Genomic DNA, 23,026 nt, shown 5'->3' with positions numbered 1-23,026 from the left:
ATGATTGCAGTATTTTGTTTTCATTTTGTTTTTCATTTCATTTGTTCACATATATAATTTGTTTAACCTTTGATGTTAGCTAGCAATTGATGATACAAATAAATTGAAGTACTTTTATTGTGCTTGACATTCTTGATCCATTTTTATCTGATGCCTCTTTATTGGTTAGGGTATTTTTTTTTATCATTTGAGAAGAAAGGTAGAATATATATTTATATTAACTTAGTTTTTAGTTTTGTCCCTTAGTTTTGTCTCAAAGATGATGTTAAATATGTAGAAATTCGCTCTATTATAGTTGCTAATGTTCAAGTCATTCTACTTTTTTACCATCTCTGATTCTGTTATATTACAATCATGTGAATGAAAATCTTTCATGATAGCAAGTGATTCAGCTTTTTTGTAATGAGACTTAATAGTTATAGCAGTTGATTTACTGATTTGACATATGATCTTTTTTTATCAATTGTTAGTGAATTTTTTGGCTAAATTTGAGATTATTTTGAAAATAATTTTAGAAATCTTTTCCCTTTAAAATGGATGTTAGAGGAACCAATCTCTATGTTTTGTTTACTGCCATTGCTCGAAAGCTATAAGATGTAAATTTTTGTTTTACGAAGCATTTTTGCATGTAGAAATTTTTTAATGAAATTTAGATAAAAGTATCCACCGAAAAATATGTATTCTGATATAAAATTAATTATCTAAATATGTAATTCTAAAAACCAAACATAAAAAAGTAAACAAAATCTATAAAGGGTTAAAAGTTAGCAAAAGCAATTGAATTAAACTTGATAACAATTTTAGTGGTTTTATTTTAACAATAGTATGCTAATTTTAATTAATTAAGAGAATTTTTTTACTATTGCTTCTAATTTTGTGTGCTTCATTTAAGTACACCGTGGTTTGGGTCATAGTAAATCCATTACTCTATTAATTTATTTTTATTGTTTTTCTTTTTTGAATGATATTTGGATGAAAAAAATATTTTCTGGTTTGACAAAGTTGTTATTATGTCATAATCACGTTGATTGAAAATTTTGTCATATGAACAAATGAATATATATGTTTATGATCATGATGTTATTTTATCTATTGTGTTTTGATCTGTTTAGATTGAGAAATAATTTTAAACATGAGGTTACTCAAACGATTTTAGACAGTATCTAAATTTGTTCGATCATTTGTTAACCACGTGTAACGCACGTGCATTTTCCTAGTATACAAAAGTTGACGAGTTTAGTTGTACACTATGTAATATCAATTAGTTTATACGAATATGTCATATTTATTTAAATAAATAATATTTTTTTATATAAATATATAATCAATTTATTTTAAAATTCAAAAATTTATATATTATCTCTACAAATCATATATTTAATATAATTACGTTATTTTTATCCAATCCGCTTTAAAAATTCAAATAACATCCCTACAAATAACATATTTAATATAATTACATTATCTTTATCCAAATAATAATTAAAAAATATGACAAAATTTTATGAATCAACTCGATCTATTAATAATTATGATCGTGATTCATATATATAATAGTCATTATTTTACACATGCATCGTGTGTGTTTCGTTCGCTAATAGTTTTAATTCATATATGTTTTGTATACAAAGATTGAAGCCTTTGGTGGTTATACTTCGTGATTTCAATTAGATTTTATGAAAATACTTTATTCGTCTGGATAAATAATATTTTTCATAAATATATTTCATATAATTTACTCATAACTACAATATCTAATCTACTTTAAAAATTCAAAAATTCACATATTATCTCTACGAGTCACACATTCTACATAATCCTTATTCAAATAATAATTAAAAATCATAACAAAGTTTTATAAATCAACTCGATCTATTAATTATTCATAGATATATATAATTGTCATTATTTTACACACAAGAATGCTACGTTTGGTAATAATTTTAATTAATATGGTAGTTATATTTTTTTGTTGTAGCACGTGATATGCATGCATACGAGAATATCTGAGCTAAAACGGATTAACCATTAATGTTGCAAAACCCATAATCATTCCAAGTTGGCACCAAGTATTATTTCGATTCGCGGATTAAAATCTTTTTATATTTCAAATACCAGATTTCTAGTACGATAATGCCATAATCCTCTTCTGATACGCCGCAATTGGCGTAGAAGTTGGAACCCAAAAAGTCCAACAGATTATCCTAATCTCAGTCAACAAGACTCCCACCTTCTCTTGACGTCAAATCATAACCCCGAGTACGTAAATTATATTCCCAAGAAACCGTTGAATGTACGTAGTTACGGTGAGCGATGACTTGATTTTCTAGAAATCCCAACAATATTGTTTTTTAAATATACGAAATCCCAACAATTTGGGCATTTTCAGAAAGAGAATTTTTTTTTGTTCTTCGTCTTTTCAGTAGTGATGGTTGCAGAAGAATCAAGAAAGCATCCTTTGGTGTTTGCTTACTATGTCACTGGCCATGGCTTTGGCCATGCCACCCGGGTTGTTGAGGTTTGTTTGCTTGTCATTTATTGAAAATTACATCTTTTTGGGTCGTGGATGTGGGGGACCTATGGAGATGGAACTTGCATTGTCTTAATCGTTTATTCTTGTTATTTTTTATTTTAATTGTTGGTTCTTATTATTTTCTTGATTGAAGAATTCTGGTTCATGGTCATTGATCATCTGTCACTTTTTTTTCTTAGATTATTCATAGTTGTTCGGTTTTGTTTGTGGAGAAACCTTCTTCTTGTTTACATTCATTTATAGTGAGCTTTAAGGTCCAAATCGATAAATCTGCCAAAATACTTGAATGTGCAGTTTCAGGTGTTAATTTTTCCTTTGGCTAGACTTTTCATTATTAACTCATCACTCAATTCATGATCGAACTTCCTTTATTTATGTTCAGGTCTTGCTCAATGTTTGTTGTACCTTTGCTAGTGATTTTAGAACCCATACTTATTCACTAAATCAAAAAGTTATCTTGATCCCAACTGGTTTTATTTTTTAATTAGAAACTTGCCTGAAGTGGATCCCTTCGATTTCTAAGGAAGATACATTCACAAAGTTGTTCCAACAGATAGATTGGCATTGTTCGGAAATCAAATTTTAGTTAACAATGGACGCATTTGAGTTTGAGTTAAACATTTTCCCTTCTCATCCAGTTAAAGTAATAGATTAAGAACATGATGAATTTTTTTGTTTTTGTTTCTTGATCCATTTTATGCTATGTTCATTTTGAGATTTTGTATCATTTTTAGGTTGCTCGACATCTCATTCTTGCTGGGCATGATGTTCATGTGGTTACCGGTGTACCAGAATATGTCTTTACATCTGAGATAGAGTCTCCTCGACTATTTCTTCGCAAGGTCTCTTTATTAAGGCGCTGTTGCACGATAATCTTTTACTTCAGATATTATTTTCCAATCTTATCCTCTCAACAGTTAATTTTCCATAATTGTAGGTGCTCTTAGACTGTGGAGCAGTTCAAGCAGATGCGTTGACAGTTGATCGCCTTGCTTCTCTAGAGAAGGTATCTTCAGTTATTTGTATGATAAAGAAATTAGTTTTGTGCATCATAATAGATATTGACTCTAGTATCCTGTTCTTCGCTAACCAATTATCTTATATTCATTGGTTTAGTATTCGGAGACAGCCGTTGCACCTCGTGATGATATTTTGATGACGGAAGTGGAGTGGCTAAAGTCCATCAAGGCCGACTTAGTGGTAAAAATTTATCCTATGATGAATAATCCTCTCCAAAATTTATTCATTCACGAAGATTTTAGAAATTTTTGTTTTATCTTGGGAGTGTACGATGGTTGTGTAAATTGTGTCTTATCTTGGGAGTATAGGGGAGAGATGCAAGAAGGAAGTGCAAAAATGACAATTTCTTTTTAGGGAAAGAATTTATAAAATAGAAATTTAAAATGAATGAAACAAAAACCTGAAGTAGTGACATTTTGTCTATGGTTTCTGTTAAGAATGCACATGCAGATTCATATAATTGAATTTGAAGTAATAAGAGTTCCAAAGAATGAAGTGGAAAGAATCTTGAGAAGAAACGTAACTTTACATTATTGAGTAGAAAATGTCTCTGTGTTCTTGTACAGAGTGCGATGCTAATGCTTTCTTTTCATATTTGTGATGTACATATGGTATCTTGAAAATGACTCAACTAACAAACTAACAATTGATTTAACCAATTAATATCTAATTGATTAAATATTCTAACAATAAAGGAAGTGCCGAAATGTGAATGCCATCAAGCAGTAAGCAATATCAGCTGATCTTTTCTTCATGCGAACAGTTTCACTTGAAAGGGTATTGACACCCATCTGGCATTCTGCTTTGTACCAAATTTTCATTTGCTGTGATGCTACTTCATATTTGCAATCAGATGTCTTCTGCAAGACAGTGTATTTTGTTTAATTTTGCGTATTTTACATGCTTGTGCAACTATAGGTATCAGATGTTGTTCCAGTTGCTTGTCGAGCTGCAGCTGATGCTGGAATTCGGTCTGTTTGTGCTACCAATTTTAGGTCACAATCTCTCTGTCACTCTCTCTCAATTCACAATATATATGTTTGTGTGAATATGTCAATACACAACACACACATTGTCCCCCATATGGTGAAGAAGATGGGAAATTCTCAAGTGGAACATGGTTGCAAAAAAACTTCTGCACGATTTTTATGATGTATAAAGTTCTGCTTCTCCTCTATGTGACTAGGAATTATATGAACAGCCATTGACCATCTCCATTAAACTTCTAAGGCACTCTTTCCCTTGATTGAGAGCATTGATCAATTGGCCTCCTGACTTTAATTCACGGCATCAATCATCACAATCATCAACTCTAGACGTCTTATTTAGCATCTGTATTAGAGAATATTGCTGATGCAACTACTCAACTAAATTCCTCTTATATATTTTTCTTCTATTGTTTTCCATTTCTTTTATCCATGTATTGTGCTCAAACATTTAATATGTCCACAGTTGGGATTTCATATATGCTGAATACGTGATGGCTGCTGGCTATCATCACAGATCTATAGTTTGGCAGGTGATGTACAGTCATAGTAAAGCCGTGCTTCGAGTCTTCGCTATTTATTGATCTTTTATGTATATTTCTTTGTGTTGTTCAGACTCCATGTAAGATCATTAAAAGGAATACATGATAAGGTTGCAACCTGCCACTCACTACCATTTCCGGATTCTGTTTTCTGCTTTTTGGTGGTTGTGATTTTAGTGCAGTGCGGCCGTGCGGAGCTGTTAGGGAAAGATTGCAATTAAGAACTTTGATAATTTTTTCATATGCTTAAGCTTTTTTATTTACTTGATATTAGGTGTTTCCACTCTGTAGTTTAGTTGATTATTTTCTTGACATTTTTGCTCTGTAAACACTTGAACCATTTACTGTGTATTGTTCATATTACGATTCTTGGTACTCTATTTTAATTTGACTCCAATTTAATCATATGACTGTTTCAGATTGCAGAAGATTATTCACATTGTGAATTCCTTATTCGCCTCCCAGGATACTGCCCGAGTATGAAAACATGAACAAATTATCAGTTTAATCATCATCTTCTATATCTGTAAATATGGGATGAAGAGGTTTATTTTTTATATTATCTTTCACATGGATTTACATGTTATAGTGCCTGCATTCCATGATGCAATAGACGTTCCTTTGGTCGTGAGGAGATTACACAAGTCACGAGAGGAGGTACGTGAAAAAAACGACCAACATGTAATTTGTAAAATAATTTGAACATATGCCACTTTCATGCCTCATTATCATTACATTCCAGGTGCGGAAAGAACTTGGAATCATGGAAGATGTGAAGGTTGTTATTCTCAACTTTGGTGGACAGGTAAATAGTCACTTTGTGAAGATTTTTTAAGAGGACTGTGGATAGGTTATTGGCCGCAAATTAACTTTTCTCTCTATAGATATTTTGTAACAAAAAAATATGATCATATTATTCACAGAACCTGTTATTACCCAATTTATGTGGTAAAATCTATGCGTCCTGCATTTTGCACTTGCTGTTAAATCTTGTTTCTTGCATCACGTGCAATTGTTATGCGTCCCTAATATGACAATATCACGGTGAACTTTGATTTATTTGAGTTTCTATGCTGCTTTATCCACTGCACATAATACTTACATTTGAATAGTTCACATTCATTTTTATTTTCTTTCTTGCTTCAAAGTTTGTTGCCCTCAAATCTGGCTGCATTTACTTGCACTTGCTCCACATCATAACATAGCCGTGATTTGCAGCCAGCTGGCTGGACTTTAAAGGAGGAGTACGTGCCTCATGGATGGCTTTGTCTGGTATCTTTGTTGAACTATATCAGTGAATTTTCTGGTATCTTTGTCAAACTATTTGCTAGTTGCTTTCTGGTTCAGGTTTGCGGTGCTTCTGATACTGAGGTTCTTCCACCAAATTTCATAAAGTTAGCAAAAGATACATACACCCCTGATGTGATTGCTGCATCTGATTGCATGCTTGGTAAGTTGCGGAACTTGTTTTGCAATGGAAGATATGTTATCCATGTCAAGCAGTTTATAAATCTGTATATTTTCATGACGTCAGGAAAAATTGGATATGGGACAGTTAGTGAGTCTCTGGCATTCAAGATACCATTTGTCTTCGTACGTAGGGACTACTTCAACGAGGAGCCATTCTTGAGAAATATGCTTGAGGTTAAATTTTTATTGTGGTTTAATGTTTTGTTTGGTGAATTAGAGCTCGATGTAAATAATTATTGTCCTTGCCTTTTTCTGAAATCAATTGTTTCTTCACTGGATCGATAAAAATATGATCGCGAATACCAGTTCTATCAAGCTGGAGTCGAGATGATTAGAAGGGATTTACTTACTGGACACTGGAGTCCATACCTGGAGCGTGCGATTAGTTTGAAACCTTGCTATGAGGGAGGAGTCAACGGTGGTGAGGTATCCTGGCCTTCCTTTAATATTTGAAAATCTTGCTTGGCAAAGTCCAAATACTGGCAATGATCGAGCCTTATTTTGATAAACATCATCTGCAAACAAAATGGCATTGTGGATCATAGCATCATGATATGTTCACCTTAGGACGGACAAACTTTTTCATTTGCACCAAGATTAGAAATGGTCCAGTTTAACATCATCTGTCTTGTTTGCGCTTACCCGTTTCTCCTATATTTTGTTAAGATGGAGGAAGGGATTTACTGCAGGCTGGTTAGTTAAAGAGAGAATTATTTCTAATAAGCTTTATTTTACTAATTTTTTGCTGATACATGATATTTTTTCCTCAGACTGCACAACTTAATTGGCTCCATCATTGAAGACGTTTTGATTATTTGTTTTTCAGCGGAGTTCGTGACAACAAAAAAATATTGTTTTTTCTCATATGGTGGTTATCCTGATTTCATATCGAATTATTTGTCTAACATAAGATTAATCCTCCAAGATAACTTGGATAACCAGTTATATTTTACTATAATGATACTTAATTTTTGTTTGTGCATCTGTGTTTCTTTATCTTCGTTGAAATCCCAAAAATCTTTCATCCATGACTTTGAAAAGAGTGGTTTTTCCGTTTTATATTTGTTTATAATTTTATGAAAAATGTATTGTTCTGATTAGATAATTACTTCCAGGTTGCAGCTAATATTTTGCAAGATACAGCTTCAGGGAAAAATTATACATCCAACAAGGTGAGATTAACTTGGTATCGACCTGGACATATTCTCTCTACCGGGCAAAGATGAGATATACGTACCTTTTTAGAGTCTGTGCAATGATTTTGATCTGATTGTCTCTCTAGCTTAGTGGGGCTAGGAGATTACAGGATGCTATTGTTCTTGGGTATCAACTCCAGAGAGTTCCTGGAAGAGATCTGAGCATTCCAGACTGGTATGCAAATGCTGAAAATGAACTTGGCCTTCGTACAGGTTCTCCAACCGCTGAAATTGATGAAGATAATTTTATCATGCCTTCGTAAGTTACTTTTTTCCATCAATAGTTCTAACTTTCCATTGCCCATCCAAGTGTCGAACGTGTTCTTGGTTTAACATTATTTTCGTCTCTTGTGCTAGATGCCTCGAGGACTTTGAGATTCTTCATGGAGATTTTTTGGGTCTCTCTGATACTGTGAGTTTCTTGAAGAGCTTATCAGAACTTGATGTTGTCCATGATTCTGGAAAAGGTACCGAGAAACGCCAGATTAGGGACCGGAAAGCTGCTGCTGGTCTCTTTCATTGGGAGGTATCTTTTATTAGTTCAGTTTGCTAGTACTGGCTTGAGTTTTATATTCAACATGGGAAATATATTTTTCAATGATGCCATGAGAAAGTAAACCAAAATATGAAGTTGTAGATATTTGTTGTTACATTGACACCGTATTAATTAAAGTCCATCCATTGCCATGAAGTTGGATGACTCTTGCTGCTCTATTAATATATAAAACTTTATTTTGCAATAATAATTGTCGGGTGTAGGAAGACATTTTCGTGGCAAGAGCACCAGGAAGACTAGATGTTATGGGTGGAATTGCAGACTACTCTGGAAGCCTTGTATTGCAGGTAAGTGAATTTACTACAAGTTCTAACTCCCAATCCCAACCCACCCTCCCCGCCCCTGAACTGACCCAACCCAACCCCACCAAAGTCCAAAAAAATAGAAAAAGATGTGCAAGAAAATATGGGTTGCGTTTGTGTTTTTGCTGGGAAATGTTTTCATTTGTCGAATATGAAAGAAAATGATTTTTACCTTGCTTTCATCTTGTATCTTAAACCACATTTCACCCAATTTCACATTATCTCATGTTCGATCACTTCCAATGATAGACCATGCATTTTATTAAAAGAACTGCATTGCCAACATGACCTTACATATCATGAAATATACTGCAAAAAAAAACCTCAGAGAAGACCAATCCAAAAATTTCTTACATTCTCCAACTCATTGTCAGAAAGTGCATTGTTGGACAATATTTTCTGAGAATGGAGGAAACAAAAACCAAACATACCCATGGTATTTCAGGCTTTTTAAAATCTGCGTTCCAGAAAATCAAGTATAAATAACGCTACAATAAGCATGAATTGACGTAGTGATCATTGATCATTATGATAAGAGGATAAACATGCAGTCTGTCTGAACTGTTATTTTATCGGAGTTTCTGCTGCCACATTGATTTCATTTTCTCAATAATGTTGTCATGATATATCTACAGATGCCAATCAGAGAAGCTTGTCATGTTGCCGTGCAAAAGATCCATCCAGCAAAACAGAGACTATGGAAGCATGCACAAGCCCGGCAGGATGCTAAAGGACAAGGACCGACTCCTGTTCTACAAATTGTATGTGATTCTTCATTTAAGTGAAGTTCTTAAATAGTTCGAAAAGTTTGTGGTCTAAACCTCAGATGATATGGGATGAGGTTGAGGCCAGTATTTAAGGGTACCATGTCAAAGTTAATCCTTAGTGTCATTTGACAATAATAAAGTTTTATTATCAATCTATGAGGTTTGTAGAAATGAATGCTGATTTCATCTTTTTCATGCCAACAGAATTTTAATTTTAATGTTTTTAACATATATTATTATTGTTGTTATTGTTATTATCTGTTCAGGTATCTTATGGATCTGAATTAAGCAACCGTGGACCAACCTTTGATATGGATTTGTCGGATTTCACGGATGGGGAGCAGCCGATGTCGTATGAGAGGGCCAGAAGTTACTTTTCTCGAGATCCATCCCAAAGGTTCAAATCTTACTTGTGGTCTGTTCCTCTGCTTTTGAAAAGTCTCCTACGCGTTGCACTAACCATGTTAATGTTTTAGATGGGCTGCTTATATTGCCGGAACCATCCTTGTGTTGATGAAAGAATTTGGATTACATTTCGAGAATAGCATTAGCATGCTGGTATGATGAAAATTATAAATTCAAATTTATATGATTTCCGTTAGTTTGTGATCTTAAGAAATTTTATCAAATTTGTGTTTCTTTTCTTTGTCCGCCTTTTTTTAACGTGACTTTGCATCTTTGGTAGTAAAGTGATTAGTTGGAGTTTTAATTTAAGCTTATTTTGAATGTTGCAGGTATCTTCTGCTGTGCCGGAAGGTAAAGGCGTCTCTTCTTCTGCAGCTGTGGAGGTTGCTACTATGTCTGCAGTTGCTGCTGCTCATGGTTCTCGCACTACTCCATTAATTTGCTACTAATTTTATTCCATTTTTGGAAATTATGTCATGATGCATTTGACCTCTAGCTTCATCATTTGGTCTCTTTATACACATATATGCTTCCGCTTATCATTCCCTAGCTTCTTATGTGATCGACCTTATGTCTAACCATGCAGCACCTGCTTTTGTCAGGATTAAATATCAACCCTAGAGATCTTGCTTTGCTCTGCCAAAAGGTTTGAATATTGAGAACGAGCATAATAGGCAATATTCTAGTAGTTTCTGCATCTTTATGATACTTAAATCTGTAAATATTCGTATTTGTGAAGGTGGAGAATCACGTGGTCGGAGCTCCGTGTGGTGTGATGGATCAGATGACTTCTGCATGTGGTGAAGCTAACAAACTACTTGCTATGGTTTGCCAGGTATTTGAGGATTGGCAGGGAAGACCAACATTTTCTTGTTAAAATTAGAACAAAATTTTAGTACATTTTAAAAAAAAAAAATTTAAATGAAATGATTCCATTAAAATTTTAGTACCTTTAATACTTGGTGCAGCCTGCAGAGGTATTGGGTCTGGTGGACATTCCAAGTCATGTAAGATTTTGGGGAATCGATTCAGGAATCAGGCACAGGTATAGGTTTTAAATCTTGTGCTAACTTGGAGGACCTTTTTATCAATTGAACATACCTACAAACTCAACATTCATAATGGTATTTCATTAAATTTTCATGCAATATCTTTTAGGTGGTCTATTCCATCCTTTCATCTGAAATAATGAATCTTTTTGCAGCGTTGGTGGTGCTGATTATGGATCTGTGAGGATAGGAGCCTTTATGGGCCGAAAAATCATAAAGTCGGTTGCGTCAGAAGTGTTATCTCAGTCTTTGACTGATGGAACAACCTCTGTTGATCTGGAAGAGGATGGGATCGAACTACTTGAAACCGAGGCATCTTTGGAATACTTGTGCAACCTATCGCCCCACAGGTGAAAAGATAATAAAAAACTTCCCTTTTGAAATTGCGCTTGCCTGCTAGACAGTTGAACTTTGGGAATTATCTTCTGCATTATTTGGCATTGCACTGAGTGGTAGCTTGTTTGAGGAAGAAAATATGGTGCTTGAACAACTTAATAATTTAAAAGATTAAAATTCCAATCTAATTGATCGGTATAGCTTCTGTTTCCGTGCAAAAACTCGACCTACAACTTTAATCATTCACCCTATCTAGGATTCTAACCAACACAATGTTTGCCCAAATTCAGATACGAAGCTCTTTACATTAAGCAGCTTCCTGAAACCTTGCTCGGCGAGACTTTCTTGAAGAAATATAACGACCACAATGATTCAGTCACTGTAATAGATCAGAAGCGAGATTATGGACTCAGAGCAGCTACCAAACATCCTATATACGAAAATTTCCGAGTCAAGGTATGGCCAAAAGGCACAAGAAAATTGGTTTTCAATGTCATTTTGCTGTATCAAATTTTAGCTCGTACACATAGTGATTTTATATGACTACAGGCTTTCAAGGCTTTACTTACATCTGCAACTTCAGGCGATCAATTGACTGCTCTCGGAGAGTTGATGTACCAGGTATTGTTATGTTAATGTTGTAACTAGACACTGTGGTAAGATTAATTCTTTTTTACGTATCCAAGTTACGTTAAATGTTTTTTCTTCTTACGTGCTCGTTTCGTTACAGTGTCACTACAGTTACAGTGCTTGTGGACTCGGTTCAAATGGGACCGACAGGCTCGTTCAGCTGGTTCAAGAAATGCAGCACAGCAAAAAATCAAGGGCTGTAGAAGGAACCTTGTATGGTGCAAAGATAACAGGGGGAGGATCTGGAGGGACGATTTGTGTTGTTGGCAAAAACTCTTTAAGAAGCGGTGAACAAATTCTTCAGGTGAAAACTCTTTAATTATCCAAAAAAAAATATTTGCTATATAAATCTTTATAATTTTCAATAATGTAATCCTGAATTTGCAGATTCAGCATAGATATAAATGTGCCACTGGTTATTTGCCTCATGTCTTTGAGGCTTCGTCTCCAGGTGCCGGCAAGTTTGGACACTTGAGAATTCGTCGTCGAACTTGATTTATTAATGTGTGTGTGTGTATATATATATATATATATATAAAAGTTTTCTATATTGATTGATATGTGCTTGAAAAAAATAAAATGGAAGCATTGATTTAATTGAGCTATCACGGTCTACTTTCTGTACGTAATTTGATAAAAACCAACTTTTGATTTGTGAAAGGTATGACCATTTATTTGTCCACGACTTGATTAAACTCGCATGTTAATTAGACAAGTTTTTCGGGTTAATACTACAACCAAGCTTATCAGTGGGCCGAATTTTCCTCATCCGTATAGCTCTTCTCGGCAAAGTTAGAATGTCATGTACTAATATGTAAATACATCCTCGAACTGTTATAGTACGTAACATTATTAAAACCCAAAATTCTTAGTTATCGCTCCACCAACCTAATCGTGAATAATTTGGGCGGTTAGATGGGTGTCAAAGCTCTCACACACACAAAGGAAACATGTCGCCTAAAATAGATTTCCAAAAAACCTCAAAATGCGAAGCAAATGAATCACAACAAAATTTCAAATACATTTTGATAATTATTTCTTTTATATCACTAATAGCCTATAATTACATCTCTGCGATTCAAAAATCCCACCCCACCTCTCTTATAACAAATCCTCATCTCCGCTACTAAAAGATTCAAGGAAATCACTATCATCATCCTCATCACCTTCGGTTACAATCTCCAGAACCCCATCCCCATCGAAATCGACACCATCCATCATGTAATCCCCGTCATCATCGTCGTCTTCGAATTCGCTAATGCCATCGCCATCATTACTCATGTCACCTGCATCACTTTCACCGTCCCCATCAAGATCATGTTCCAAGATTGAATCATCGTCACCTTCATCATCTTCGTCTTCTTCACTTTCTGCATCATCAGGGTCAGAATCATCCTCGGTTGGTTTGCGTCGACCAATTTCATATACCCTAGCAGAAGAATACATCTCATCTTGGTCATCCATCGTGATTAAACCCAAGAAAGAATCAGTTGGTTCAGTAGCAAAGTCGAGTACACAACGGTCCAAAGGAACTGTAGCAATGTCAGAGTAATTGACTGCATCAACGGTGCGGAAAGCAGAGAAGAGAGGATGCTTCACTCTACGGGTATTATAAATTGAATTCACGTCTTCAAGATTTCTCCTCAGGATTGCGTATATAACATCACCACTCGCATTGAACGTTATAACTGTCTGATCCAAGGATGGGACACTTCGAAGGAGTCTCAGGTTTCGAAGATCCCAGACCTCAGAGTTTATGATGACCTATCAAAACATTTGTTAAGAAACAGAAACGAAATTTCTCACAGCAATGTGTTAAAACTCCTATTGAACAACTCGACATCAAACATACCTCATTCCCAGCAGGATGAAAGCCCCCTCCACCATGGTCTGTGAATTGATCAAAGCGATGAATTGGGCCCGAACCCCTTCGATCCCATAATACTCCATTCCAAAGCAACATAGAGTCTGATGGGCTAAAATGAACGAGAGAATACGCATGGCCACGACCAGAATGGGTGTTAGATGTGTCTGAAAGCATCATATCCAACTGGCAGGTATGAACATCATACAGAAGAATTTCTCGGTGGCTCGGATCTGATCTTAATGCAGCAAATACAGAACCCGAATTACTGAATCTTGCAGCTTTGATTCCCTCAAAGGAATGCTTAGGACCACCTGAAATTGAATATGCATCCCACAAGCGAACATCATTTGCACTTGAAGAAATAACAAGTTGGTTTTCACCCACAAAATGTGACTGCACAAGTGTCAAAGGAAACTGATGACTGGTGCAACTCTCCAACACATTGTTGCTGTTCGAGTCAAACACTTTTAGTTCCCCAGAATGGCCACCAGTAGCAATCCGAGAAGAATCTCCCAAAAAAGAAATACAAGTTAGCAGGGAACTGGAATCATCTCTGCATGTCCGCCACGGTCTGAATCTAGCATAAACAAATTGTCGGTCCTTACGACTTCCATGAATGCCCCCATACATACTTCTAAATTCACGTGTGCTAAGCCGTGCCGTCACATTTGATGGAGCATCAAGGCTTCGTCTTGGTTCGGGACAGACATGAGGGTGCAAGAGTGAAAGAGGTGGTAAAGTTGTGATAGGAGCTGAGCATTGACGATGTTGGTGCTTCAAATACTGTAGAACTAGAGAATCCAATGTAACCCGTTCTGAGCTACAAGGTTGTGGATCAGTGAGAAGTCCATGTTGAGAAAAAGCAGTATGGCCCACATGAGACCCAGTAAACTGGCTTTCATCAATATCTGCTGCTAGAACATTAGGTGGCAATCGACTATGGTGATCCTTTGTAGCTAGACTTGGTGTGCAAAACAGGTTAGCATCTGGCTGAAGACCGGTTCTACAAACACCATTAGGTGTGGTAAAACTAGGAGAACTGAGTATGTGATCACCAGTATTAAGTCTTTTCCCATATGACATCGAACTGTTATCTCTTGAATCTGTTAATTTCCTTTTCATTGGCAACACGATTGGAGTTCTAATCTGGACATCTGCATCACTACCTGATTTCATAGCAGATACTGATGTAGTTCCTTGATTATCTGCAGCTACATAACTTTTTTTGGAGCTCATATTAAATTTTATGTTCGATGACACGGGGCTGTCCTCTGATTTGGGTTTAATTTTTAGGTAACCAAGAGCAGCTGAGGATGCCAATGGTTTCTTCTTTGAAGAGAAAACAGCCGAGTCACATCTCAATCTAGAATCTTCAAGGTGAGCACAAACTTTTGGCTTATCCAAGAGAAATCCACAAGCAGCACGTCCAGATGGCCATTGAATCTGTAATGAGGAGGATTCTTGTCCAAAACATTGGTATGATAGAGATGAGGGAGCAGCTAAAGAGGGCAGAGGTGTCAACTGCGCCTCTTTGAGAACCGCTGCAGCACTTTCTGGTAACCCAGATGCTTGAAGGTGCTCATGCACCAAGAGTAAAAGTTCTCTGAAAGAGCGGAAGCACGTGAGAGTACAAAGGACGAGAAATAATAAGGAGAGGTACAGAGACATAGCTCAAAAATTGTCTTGCGCTTAAGATAGATACCTGGGATCATAAGAAATGGGAGTTGCTGCAGCTATGGCAGCTCGTTCAATACGTCTCAAAGTTGGGGTAGCAGCATCACTAGCCGCTAAAGTAGTTGCACGCCCAGAATTAGTTACAACCTACTGACACAAAACATAATCATAAACATATAACTAGTAACAAAAGCATATTGAACACAAAATAAAAAAGTTCAGGCCTTCAATAAACTTTAACATGTATATAAGGATACCCCAATGAGCTCAATAGTCACTTGGGCAAGCTCTGCCTGCCACCTATTCTGTTCTCCATCATGGGTCTGGCTTCCAGAATCTCGGATAAGCTCTGACAGCTTTTTCCCCACCTAAAATACAAAGTCAATCAAAAACACAAATTACTAATTTTTAAAGCCCCATGTTATTCAAAGCAATTGCACAACTATTGGACTTTGTTGTTCAGTAGTTATTGCAAATAAACTGTATTTCCAGCTGACACTGACCTGAAGCTTTGTCAATATGTGTGCAATTGTATCATCTCTAGCTAAACCAAGAAAAACTCGGCATGTGAGGGCACGAAGACAGTCAAGAGCAGCAGGAGATGTAACCATCCGGGGTTGAAGGAGCTGAAGAAGAACTTTGATGCCATTGTTTGCACGAACAGCATCTCTAGCTTGACGATATCCTTGTTCCAGCTGCGCAGCAAGCCCAGCACAACCTGCTCCAGCACCTAGAGATATTCTACGATCTCCAACTAACCCTGATGCCACTGGAGAAGCAGATGCTTGTGACGATGCATTACCGATAGATGATGCAGAAACTACAGATAAGACGCCTCTCTCTACTGAAGCAGGTTCTCCATTCCGGTCCCTTGGTTCATTCTGGCTAGGAACATTGGCAGCTCGATCCGCATTTCTGTCCCTAGATTCCATGGCAGAAGCATTTCCACTTTGGAAGGAAGTTAATTGCTGACTTTGCATGCTGGCACTTGATTTATTGCTGATTGATGGAGGAGGGCAGACAAGGTTTATCAAAAGATTCAAAGCTGGCTCAACAATCTGACATTTTGAAGATAATGTAGTTAGTAAATAAATGAAGAGAGATTTAGAATAAGCCCGATAATTTTTGCAGGCTTTACCTCAGGTTCAACATAACCAGCACCATTTGCCGCGTCCAAAATGACAGCTATACCAACGCGCTCATTGCTTAATGTAGCATTTACAATGAGTTTGCGGCTATTAGGAACCAAAGTTACAATGTGCAATACACCAAGAGCATATTGAAGCAAATCGTGCAAATACCGTTCAACTGGAGGGGCCTATAAAGCAAAGAAAAATGTCAATAAAAAGAAAACCATGAGAAATATAAACAAATAATGTTCAAACAATACTAAGTTTCACCTGGCACAGCTCTAACATGGTTATATGACCATTTGAATTCAAGAATTTGTCAACCACAGGCCAACGAGCCCTTACAAAAGCAGGACCAAGTTTTCGATCCATCTGTATTTGACGAAATACGGCATCCATCGCCTCATTACTTATATCGAGTGGCTTGTCGGCAGCCCTAATAGTTGAAATGCTCCTTGCTGTTGGTGCACCGCGAATGCTTTTAGTGGGACGAACCGAATCCACAAGCAAGAGCAAATGTGCTCTAAAATATTGTCGCAGTGCAACACAAGTGTGATAAGCTATTTGCTTTTCGGATGAGGTCAATACCTCTGAAGAAGATCGGTGATTTCTAAGTGATACTGGGTTATTTAATTGCCCAGGTGGAACGCCAGATCTCACTGATGCAGCATCATGCAAAAGATGAATAAGTTTCTGTAGACCTTCTTGTGAATCAAATGCATCGATAACTGCTCTGAAGACAAAAGCAGAAGCAAAAAATAAAGCGGCATTTTTTCTGGCCTGATCCTGTTTACATTCAAGAAGCTGAAGAGCCAACTCAACGACCTGGTGAACAACATTGGAAGGAAGGGCGCATACCCGTTCCATTATCCCCTGCAAAATAATCTCATTAAGTCTAAATCAGCTATAAATTTTTTGAATAAAAACAGAGATATATGGTTTGAGAAAATGAAAAATAAAATGCCAAACGAACAATGGCAACATAATAATATCAGACTACAGGGAGAAACAGATAAGAAAATGATTCATTTGAGGGTAAAAATTACCTGAATAGAACCAATTGTGAATAAGCAGGAAGACAGAACAGAAAAAGTCGGGGAACTTCTCGGAACAGCAAGCAGTCTCTGAATGCCACCACGATCAACAAACAATTGACCAAACTTTCTATGAGCCGCCAATGCACAAATTAACTTCAAAATGTCGTGCAAAAGAAGCATAGTGGTTGAAGCCTCTATATGCTTGAAACTTCGCTGAAGCAAAGCAAGAGTGACATCAACACCCTTCTCACGAAGTACAGGGCCAAGGACTTCAACGTACTCCCCCAAAATCACAAGACACTGGATACAGAATTTCTCCCTTAGTTTCGTAAGGGAGTCACTGTCCAGGATGACAAATTCACCAATATCTTCACTAACTTCTATCTCAGTAGGTCTTGGATGTCCTGTATCATCGACATGAATTGTGGTCCTGCAAAAATAGGTTAAATAATCTACATCAAGTTAACAAATAACAATGGACAAAATATGCTATTATAACGAATGCAATTAACAGAAATAAGTACCAAGCCATATAATGAAGGATATCAACCACTAACCTCGAAAGAGAAACAGCTTTTGCTGCATCTATAACCGTGGATAAAGCTCTTGCAGCAGCAGCAACCGACGCTTTCTCATCATTGGTCTTTCTGTATTCCTGAAAATGGAATACAAAACACAATTTATAAAAACTACATATTCATGTGCATTCAGCTAGAAACAAAAATTATATATTCACCTCAAAAGCAGCAATCTTAACCACTTCTGCAGCATCATCACCAGCTGCCCTTATGGCTACTGCAGGAGCATTGGCAGCTCTTGCTTCAGCCTCAGCAGCTCTAATAGCTTGTTTCACCAAATCAGTAATATCTTTAGATCCAACTCTGCATCCTTGGTAGCAGTCATCATTGTCTGCCCTTTCAAGCATAGAATCATCAGCATCACTTTTATCTTGGCCTCTCTTAGCTTCTGACATTCTTTTCAGATCTTGAATTTTAGTCGCACTTCTGTCCTTAGAGCTTCGTGCCACTCCTAATCTAATGCCAGAACAAGGAGATGTCAAAGCTTGTTCATTTTCTAACACTCCTTCGCTAGACCGACCTTTTCCCTTAGATCTGGGAAACCCACGACCTGTCCTTCGCCTATAAGAGTCATCTCTCACATTTTCATCAAAATCTTCTTCCCTGTGTGATTTTCCAACAGTCTTTGATTTTGATTCGTGTAAATCTCTAAGGTTGTATTTTTCATGACCTTCTGCTTCTACCTGACAAGGTTCAATCTCAAGAGCCATACTATCAAGAGGTTCCTCATCAACCCAAAAATCATCTCCACATCCCTGCCTACTGACATACCTCTCGTGATCCCTCTCAGTTTCATCCAATGAAACACAATCCCTATCACGATCCTTTTCGCTGGAATGTTTTCTTGAAATATCTAAATCCAAGTGAGCACTCTCTGTAACAATCCGCAACCTATTCCGACTTTCCTCTCTGGTTTTTGGGCACACCATAACAGATGCACTTTTGTTCTCAATTAGACTGGAATCTTTTTGACTCGTGCTTGTTTCACCCAAAACTCGGATACGTAGGTATCGCATTAGCTTAGCTGGTAATCCAGATGTTAACACATCTTCCACTAATTGACCACCACTAGAATCACAAATGTACAAAACAGAAGGTTACAAAGAGAACGAAAAAAACATAAACAAAACGAAGAAGTCTTTGAGAACATACCAAGCCAAACATACAGCAAGTAGCCCAGTAGAGAATACGCGCAACATTTCAGAGTCGGGGGTCTTCCTTCTCCCAGTTTCATGCTTCCAATTACGATCATCAGCAGACAACCGAGGTATTTCATTTATCACCCAACCTCTTATATTCTCTAGAACATCATCTTCAAATACATGTGGATACTGTATTCAAATTTACTTGTTTTTCAAACCATGGAAATACAAATACAAACTAATTAAAAGATTTAAAAAAAACTACAATAGGGCATGCATCGAGGTACTGATAGTAAATTAATGAAAACATTAACATTTGCCAACAATACCCATACCATCCAAGTTAGCGAACAGCTGAAAAGAAGCCTTGTGGTCGCTGCTTGTACGGATACAGAATATCTACTTTCAGTTAGAAATTTTGAAGATATCAGTTCAAAAAACTCGTCATTCTCCTGCAGAAAAAAAACGAGAAATCAACATTCTAAGCGTTTTGACCTAGCTCATCAGCTTTCCCACGTTTCAAAAGGAAACAATAGCTAGTACAGATGAAGTTGGAAAATGCAAAAGGAAAAGTCGGCAATTACCCGAATAAGGTTACCCAGCCGTCCAACATTGTGGGCAGACCTTCCATTATTTGTTGAGGATTGATCTGTATCCTCCGTGTATCTAAAGCATTGCCCAAGAAACAATATTCGGTTAGACAGATTACAATATTTTAACTGATGTGAAAATGGATAAATTTTGGATAAAACTTTCTAAAAAAAAAAAGTCTTATTTCAAAAAAGTACAGTATTGCATAATTTATGTGTCATGGTACACTCTTCCACCAACTAAATCCCGACATATACGACACAAGATAGTCTCTTCGACGGTAGTCACCCTCCATCCTTCCCAGATGCAAAGACATAATCTAGGGTGGTGTGGTTTAAAAGTTACAATTCATGTGATTTCATGCTACTTTGGTTTTTGCAATTGTTTCCACCTACAACTACAATAAACACCTTCTATTTTAGAACTACTCCACTTACATGTTAACCTAAAATTTGATAAATGTATTCAAAGCTGTCCGTTTGTCCAAAGTCTCTTTTGCCACTCACATTACCTCCACACCTTAACCAACAATTTCACCTTTGACAGAAAACACAGAAACACAACAAAATCAACATCATGCATTAAAGATAAAAAGAGCGTGTACTCCAAGATCAGACATCGCATAAAACAGCATAAAATAATTTGAGAGGAGAAACAGAAAAGATACGACACATACAGCACAGACTAAACTGTCCTGCCTCACAAAAAATATATTCCATATACTCAAATTGTGAAAATAGAATAATATGTTGCAAGAACAAGATATAAATGAAGAACTGAGATAACTGGCACGCCATATTCTCACCTTACAACGAATTAGCATGAATGAAAACTAAGATGGGTTAATCAAGCATTTCTTTCAGATAAGAGTTTGTCGAATTTATTCAAGGTGGATAGAATATTGTAATAGTTAAACCAAAATAGTAACATGTGCAAACTAATCATTATTAAAGAGATGGTAGATTGAATGAAATAGACAGTAGCATAAAACGAATAAAACTCTTTACATCATTTAAAAAACAAAGTTCTTGGGGTTCCAAATGTCAATTCCAAAACAAAAACAGAATATTGAGATGAAATATTCACAAAGACATCCTCATCTGAATGAAATAAAAGCTATTGACGAGGTGTTCAGAACGGAGAAATAAANAAAAAAAAAAAAAAAAAAAAAAAAAAAAAAAAAAAAAAAGAGAAGAAAAGTGATTCCCAGCACCTATTACAGTATAGGTATCATCTCTTATGCTGTCTCTTTTAGACGATAATAATTATAAAGACCCACACCTACAGTACCCGCAAGCAATCACCCCATTAAACCGATTGATTGGTGAAAAAGGAAAATCCCAGCCAAAGTTGCAACGGTGTGTCCACCCTGTGCTTGCGCTTGTACTAGGAAAACGCATGAATAACTTATCAAAGAAAAAAAGATATTTTTCTAATAGAAACACCACCGTCGGGACGATGTTTTCCACCGGCCACACAAATAATACCTGGATTCTTCGGTCTCGAGAATAGTAGCGAGGGCATGGAGGGCATTGGGGTTAGGGTTTTCATGGTTAGCAACGATCCTATCCATTAAGGCCTGCGCTTTCGACACCAAAACTTCGTTCGCATCCTCCTCTTGCTGCTCCTGTCGCTCTTCCGCCTTGTTTCCCTCTTCGGTGGCGGGTTCAGCCTGCGGTGGAGGTTGGGAATTCCTAGCGGCCTCCATCACAATTAATTATCAATTACTGGATAAAACCACAGATACCACTCTAACAGTACAGGAGCCGAGATAAAAGATTGGTCTCGAAATTAGGTTCTCTAGTAATTCGGATTTCAATTCCAGAACTTTCCGGCGACCGAGAACTTAACTTGTTTTTGACCTATTTATAGTATCTCGAGGACTAGGGGAGGGAGCGTTTAATGTAGGATTTATCAAGGCAAATTTATTTCTTAAAAATTTCATAATAAAATATTAAATATTTGATAAATCCATATTTTTAAACAGATGATGATGACTTCATCTAGGCTCGAGTATGTAGATGCGAATCGTTTGCTCTAAAGGATATCTAATAATGGTTTTATTTCAACAACAAAAATTAATAGTAATGGATTTAAAAAAATGTATTTCATTATTTTATGAATCTAAATATACAAAATTACCCTTTAGACAATTTAATAAATAATATGTTTACGGTGAGACGGTCTCACGGATCTTTATCCGTGAAATGGAAAGATCCGTTAGATAGATCAATCATGTTCATATTTACAATAATAAGTAATAATTTTGGACCTACGAGCCAGGATTAGCGGTTGTTTCCGGCTGTTGTTCCCCTCCCAAGGACATGTTCTTACACGTTACTCAAACGTCTGCCACTGGAAACACGACTTTCCGTCCGACTTGCATGTGTTAAGCATGTTATCAGCGTTCATCTTGAGCCAGGATCGGAACAAAAAAATGGATTATCAAAAGTGTGAGGCTTTCCACTGAATATTATATATGTATCTATGAAATTGCTCTATTAACATATTAATTTCATCAACTCATATCTATAAAATTCTAAAGTTAAGCGTGATTAATTTGGCTCACCGAAATCAATGTGTTTGTGGCTTTCCATTTGAGAAACTCTTTAAGTTCCTCATTGAGGTTGTTACCTACATCTTACTTGCGGAATGCGGTTTTTTCAGTCTCACTTATTAAACTGACCTTAGTCAGTTGATATGAGTGTCATCGTCATCATCAACGTTATTGCATCACTTTTGACCGTTGTTATTGATCTTCCTCTTGTTGTATAGTGTATCATTTCTATTTTGGATATGCTTTGGTCCACAGACTAATTTGTATTATTTTTCCTGTTAGTGCTGAAAAACGATGTTTGTAACATCCTTAAAAAACGCCAACGACCAACACTTCCAATTTGTCGGGTCTCACTGTAATGATTGTAATCTTGTCATAATTTCATTTGTTATCTAAGAAAATAAGCTCATGGACTGACTCGGATTTGGTAATCTTAAAAGATTTTGAACATGCTATGCAGCAAGAAATCGGTTGTGCTTATCATCCATATTTGCAGGGGAACACTCCAACTTCTACCGTGCTTGCTCTGTTTACTTTTAAAAAGCATTACCGTTGGTAAAGTGCTATTCAATGACAATTCTCGAAAATGTTTTTTCTTTGGTTGTCCATTGTTATTTAAGATTTATGTGTATTTCCTATAAAAGTATTACATATAATT

At 36.4% G+C, this 23,026-nt stretch overlaps 3 protein-coding genes across 7 annotated transcripts in view; 2 read left to right on the top strand and 1 right to left on the bottom strand.

Moving 5' to 3' along the window:
* Positions 1 to 2,103: 2,103 nt before the first annotated feature.
* LOC140961144 (L-arabinokinase-like) lies at positions 2,104 to 12,356 on the top strand. 3 transcript variants are annotated; one of them, XM_073419436.1, is made up of 31 exons: positions 2,104 to 2,306; positions 2,424 to 2,518; positions 3,268 to 3,375; positions 3,471 to 3,539; positions 3,650 to 3,733; positions 4,472 to 4,548; positions 5,006 to 5,072; positions 5,501 to 5,558; positions 5,671 to 5,738; positions 5,824 to 5,886; positions 6,300 to 6,353; positions 6,429 to 6,531; positions 6,616 to 6,725; positions 6,858 to 6,977; positions 7,667 to 7,723; positions 7,834 to 8,006; positions 8,105 to 8,273; positions 8,507 to 8,590; positions 9,241 to 9,366; positions 9,639 to 9,769; positions 9,849 to 9,930; positions 10,107 to 10,194; positions 10,380 to 10,423; positions 10,517 to 10,612; positions 10,746 to 10,822; positions 10,982 to 11,176; positions 11,453 to 11,618; positions 11,712 to 11,783; positions 11,893 to 12,096; positions 12,180 to 12,300; positions 12,334 to 12,356. In XM_073419436.1, the coding sequence occupies exons 2-30, from the start codon at positions 2,429 to 2,431 to the stop codon at positions 12,285 to 12,287; spliced, it is 2,943 nt and encodes a 980-aa protein (XP_073275537.1). In that variant the 5' UTR covers positions 2,104 to 2,306; positions 2,424 to 2,428; the 3' UTR covers positions 12,288 to 12,300; positions 12,334 to 12,356. The 3 variants fall into 3 exon arrangements, with proteins under 3 accessions (XP_073275537.1, XP_073275538.1, XP_073275539.1); XM_073419437.1 differs by lacking the exons at positions 2,104 to 2,306; positions 2,424 to 2,518; positions 12,334 to 12,356 and adding an exon at positions 2,686 to 2,833; XM_073419438.1 differs by lacking the exons at positions 2,104 to 2,306; positions 2,424 to 2,518; positions 12,334 to 12,356 and adding an exon at positions 2,686 to 2,833 and having other exon boundaries at positions 3,471 to 3,555.
* A 433-nt stretch (positions 12,357 to 12,789) lies between these two features.
* LOC140961918 (DDB1- and CUL4-associated factor homolog 1-like) lies at positions 12,790 to 21,701 on the bottom strand. Of its 3 annotated transcripts, XM_073420703.1 has the most exons (15): positions 21,299 to 21,430; positions 20,249 to 20,348; positions 19,805 to 19,886; positions 19,556 to 19,672; positions 19,231 to 19,409; positions 18,237 to 19,146; positions 18,058 to 18,155; positions 17,510 to 17,930; positions 16,734 to 17,336; positions 16,472 to 16,651; positions 15,837 to 16,391; positions 15,591 to 15,701; positions 15,362 to 15,480; positions 13,645 to 15,262; positions 12,790 to 13,556 (listed from the first exon to the last, which is right to left on the bottom strand). In XM_073420703.1, the coding sequence occupies exons 4-15, from the start codon at positions 19,556 to 19,558 to the stop codon at positions 12,894 to 12,896; spliced, it is 5,460 nt and encodes a 1,819-aa protein (XP_073276804.1). In that variant the 5' UTR covers positions 19,559 to 19,672; positions 19,805 to 19,886; positions 20,249 to 20,348; positions 21,299 to 21,430; the 3' UTR covers positions 12,790 to 12,893. The 3 variants fall into 3 exon arrangements, with proteins under 3 accessions (XP_073276804.1, XP_073276803.1, XP_073276806.1); XM_073420702.1 differs by lacking the exon at positions 20,249 to 20,348 and having other exon boundaries at positions 21,299 to 21,701; XM_073420705.1 differs by lacking the exons at positions 19,805 to 19,886; positions 20,249 to 20,348; positions 21,299 to 21,430 and having other exon boundaries at positions 19,231 to 19,390.
* A 1,282-nt stretch (positions 21,702 to 22,983) lies between these two features.
* LOC140961826 (uncharacterized) overlaps positions 22,984 to 23,026 on the top strand; it is a 35,054-nt gene continuing 35,011 nt past the window's right edge. Inside the window, exon 1 of the mRNA XM_073420553.1 lies at positions 22,984 to 22,994. The gene's annotated coding sequence lies outside the window, so the exon portion shown is untranslated. The remainder of the gene's footprint in view (positions 22,995 to 23,026) is intronic.

Source organism: Primulina huaijiensis, chromosome 16, assembly GCF_012295235.1.
Source record: "Primulina huaijiensis isolate GDHJ02 chromosome 16, ASM1229523v2, whole genome shotgun sequence".
Lineage (NCBI taxonomy): Eukaryota > Viridiplantae > Streptophyta > Magnoliopsida > Lamiales > Gesneriaceae > Primulina > Primulina huaijiensis.
Note: the sequence above shows the minus strand (reverse complement) of the source record. Positions and strands in the feature narration are given on the sequence as shown.

Bases quoted from the DNA above. Each gene is read 5' to 3' on its own strand.
- LOC140961144 (XM_073419436.1), top strand. From the start codon at position 2,429: ATGGTTGCAGAAGAATCAAGAAAGCATCCTTTGGTGTTTGCTTACTAT. The intron at 6,354-6,428 runs GTATCTTTGTTG...TTTCTGGTTCAG, and splicing joins CTCATGGATGGCTTTGTCTG to GTTTGCGGTGCTTCTGATAC. The intron at 9,931-10,106 runs GTATGATGAAAA...TGAATGTTGCAG, and splicing joins AGAATAGCATTAGCATGCTG to GTATCTTCTGCTGTGCCGGA.
- LOC140961918 (XM_073420702.1), bottom strand. From the start codon at position 21,519: ATGGAGGCCGCTAGGAATTCCCAACCTCCACCGCAGGCTGAACCCGCC. The intron at 19,410-19,555 runs GTATGGGTATTG...ATTTGAATACAG, and splicing joins GCTGTTCGCTAACTTGGATG to TATCCACATGTATTTGAAGA. The intron at 15,481-15,590 runs GTATCCTTATAT...TTGTGTCAGTAG, and splicing joins TGACTATTGAGCTCATTGGG to GTTGTAACTAATTCTGGGCG.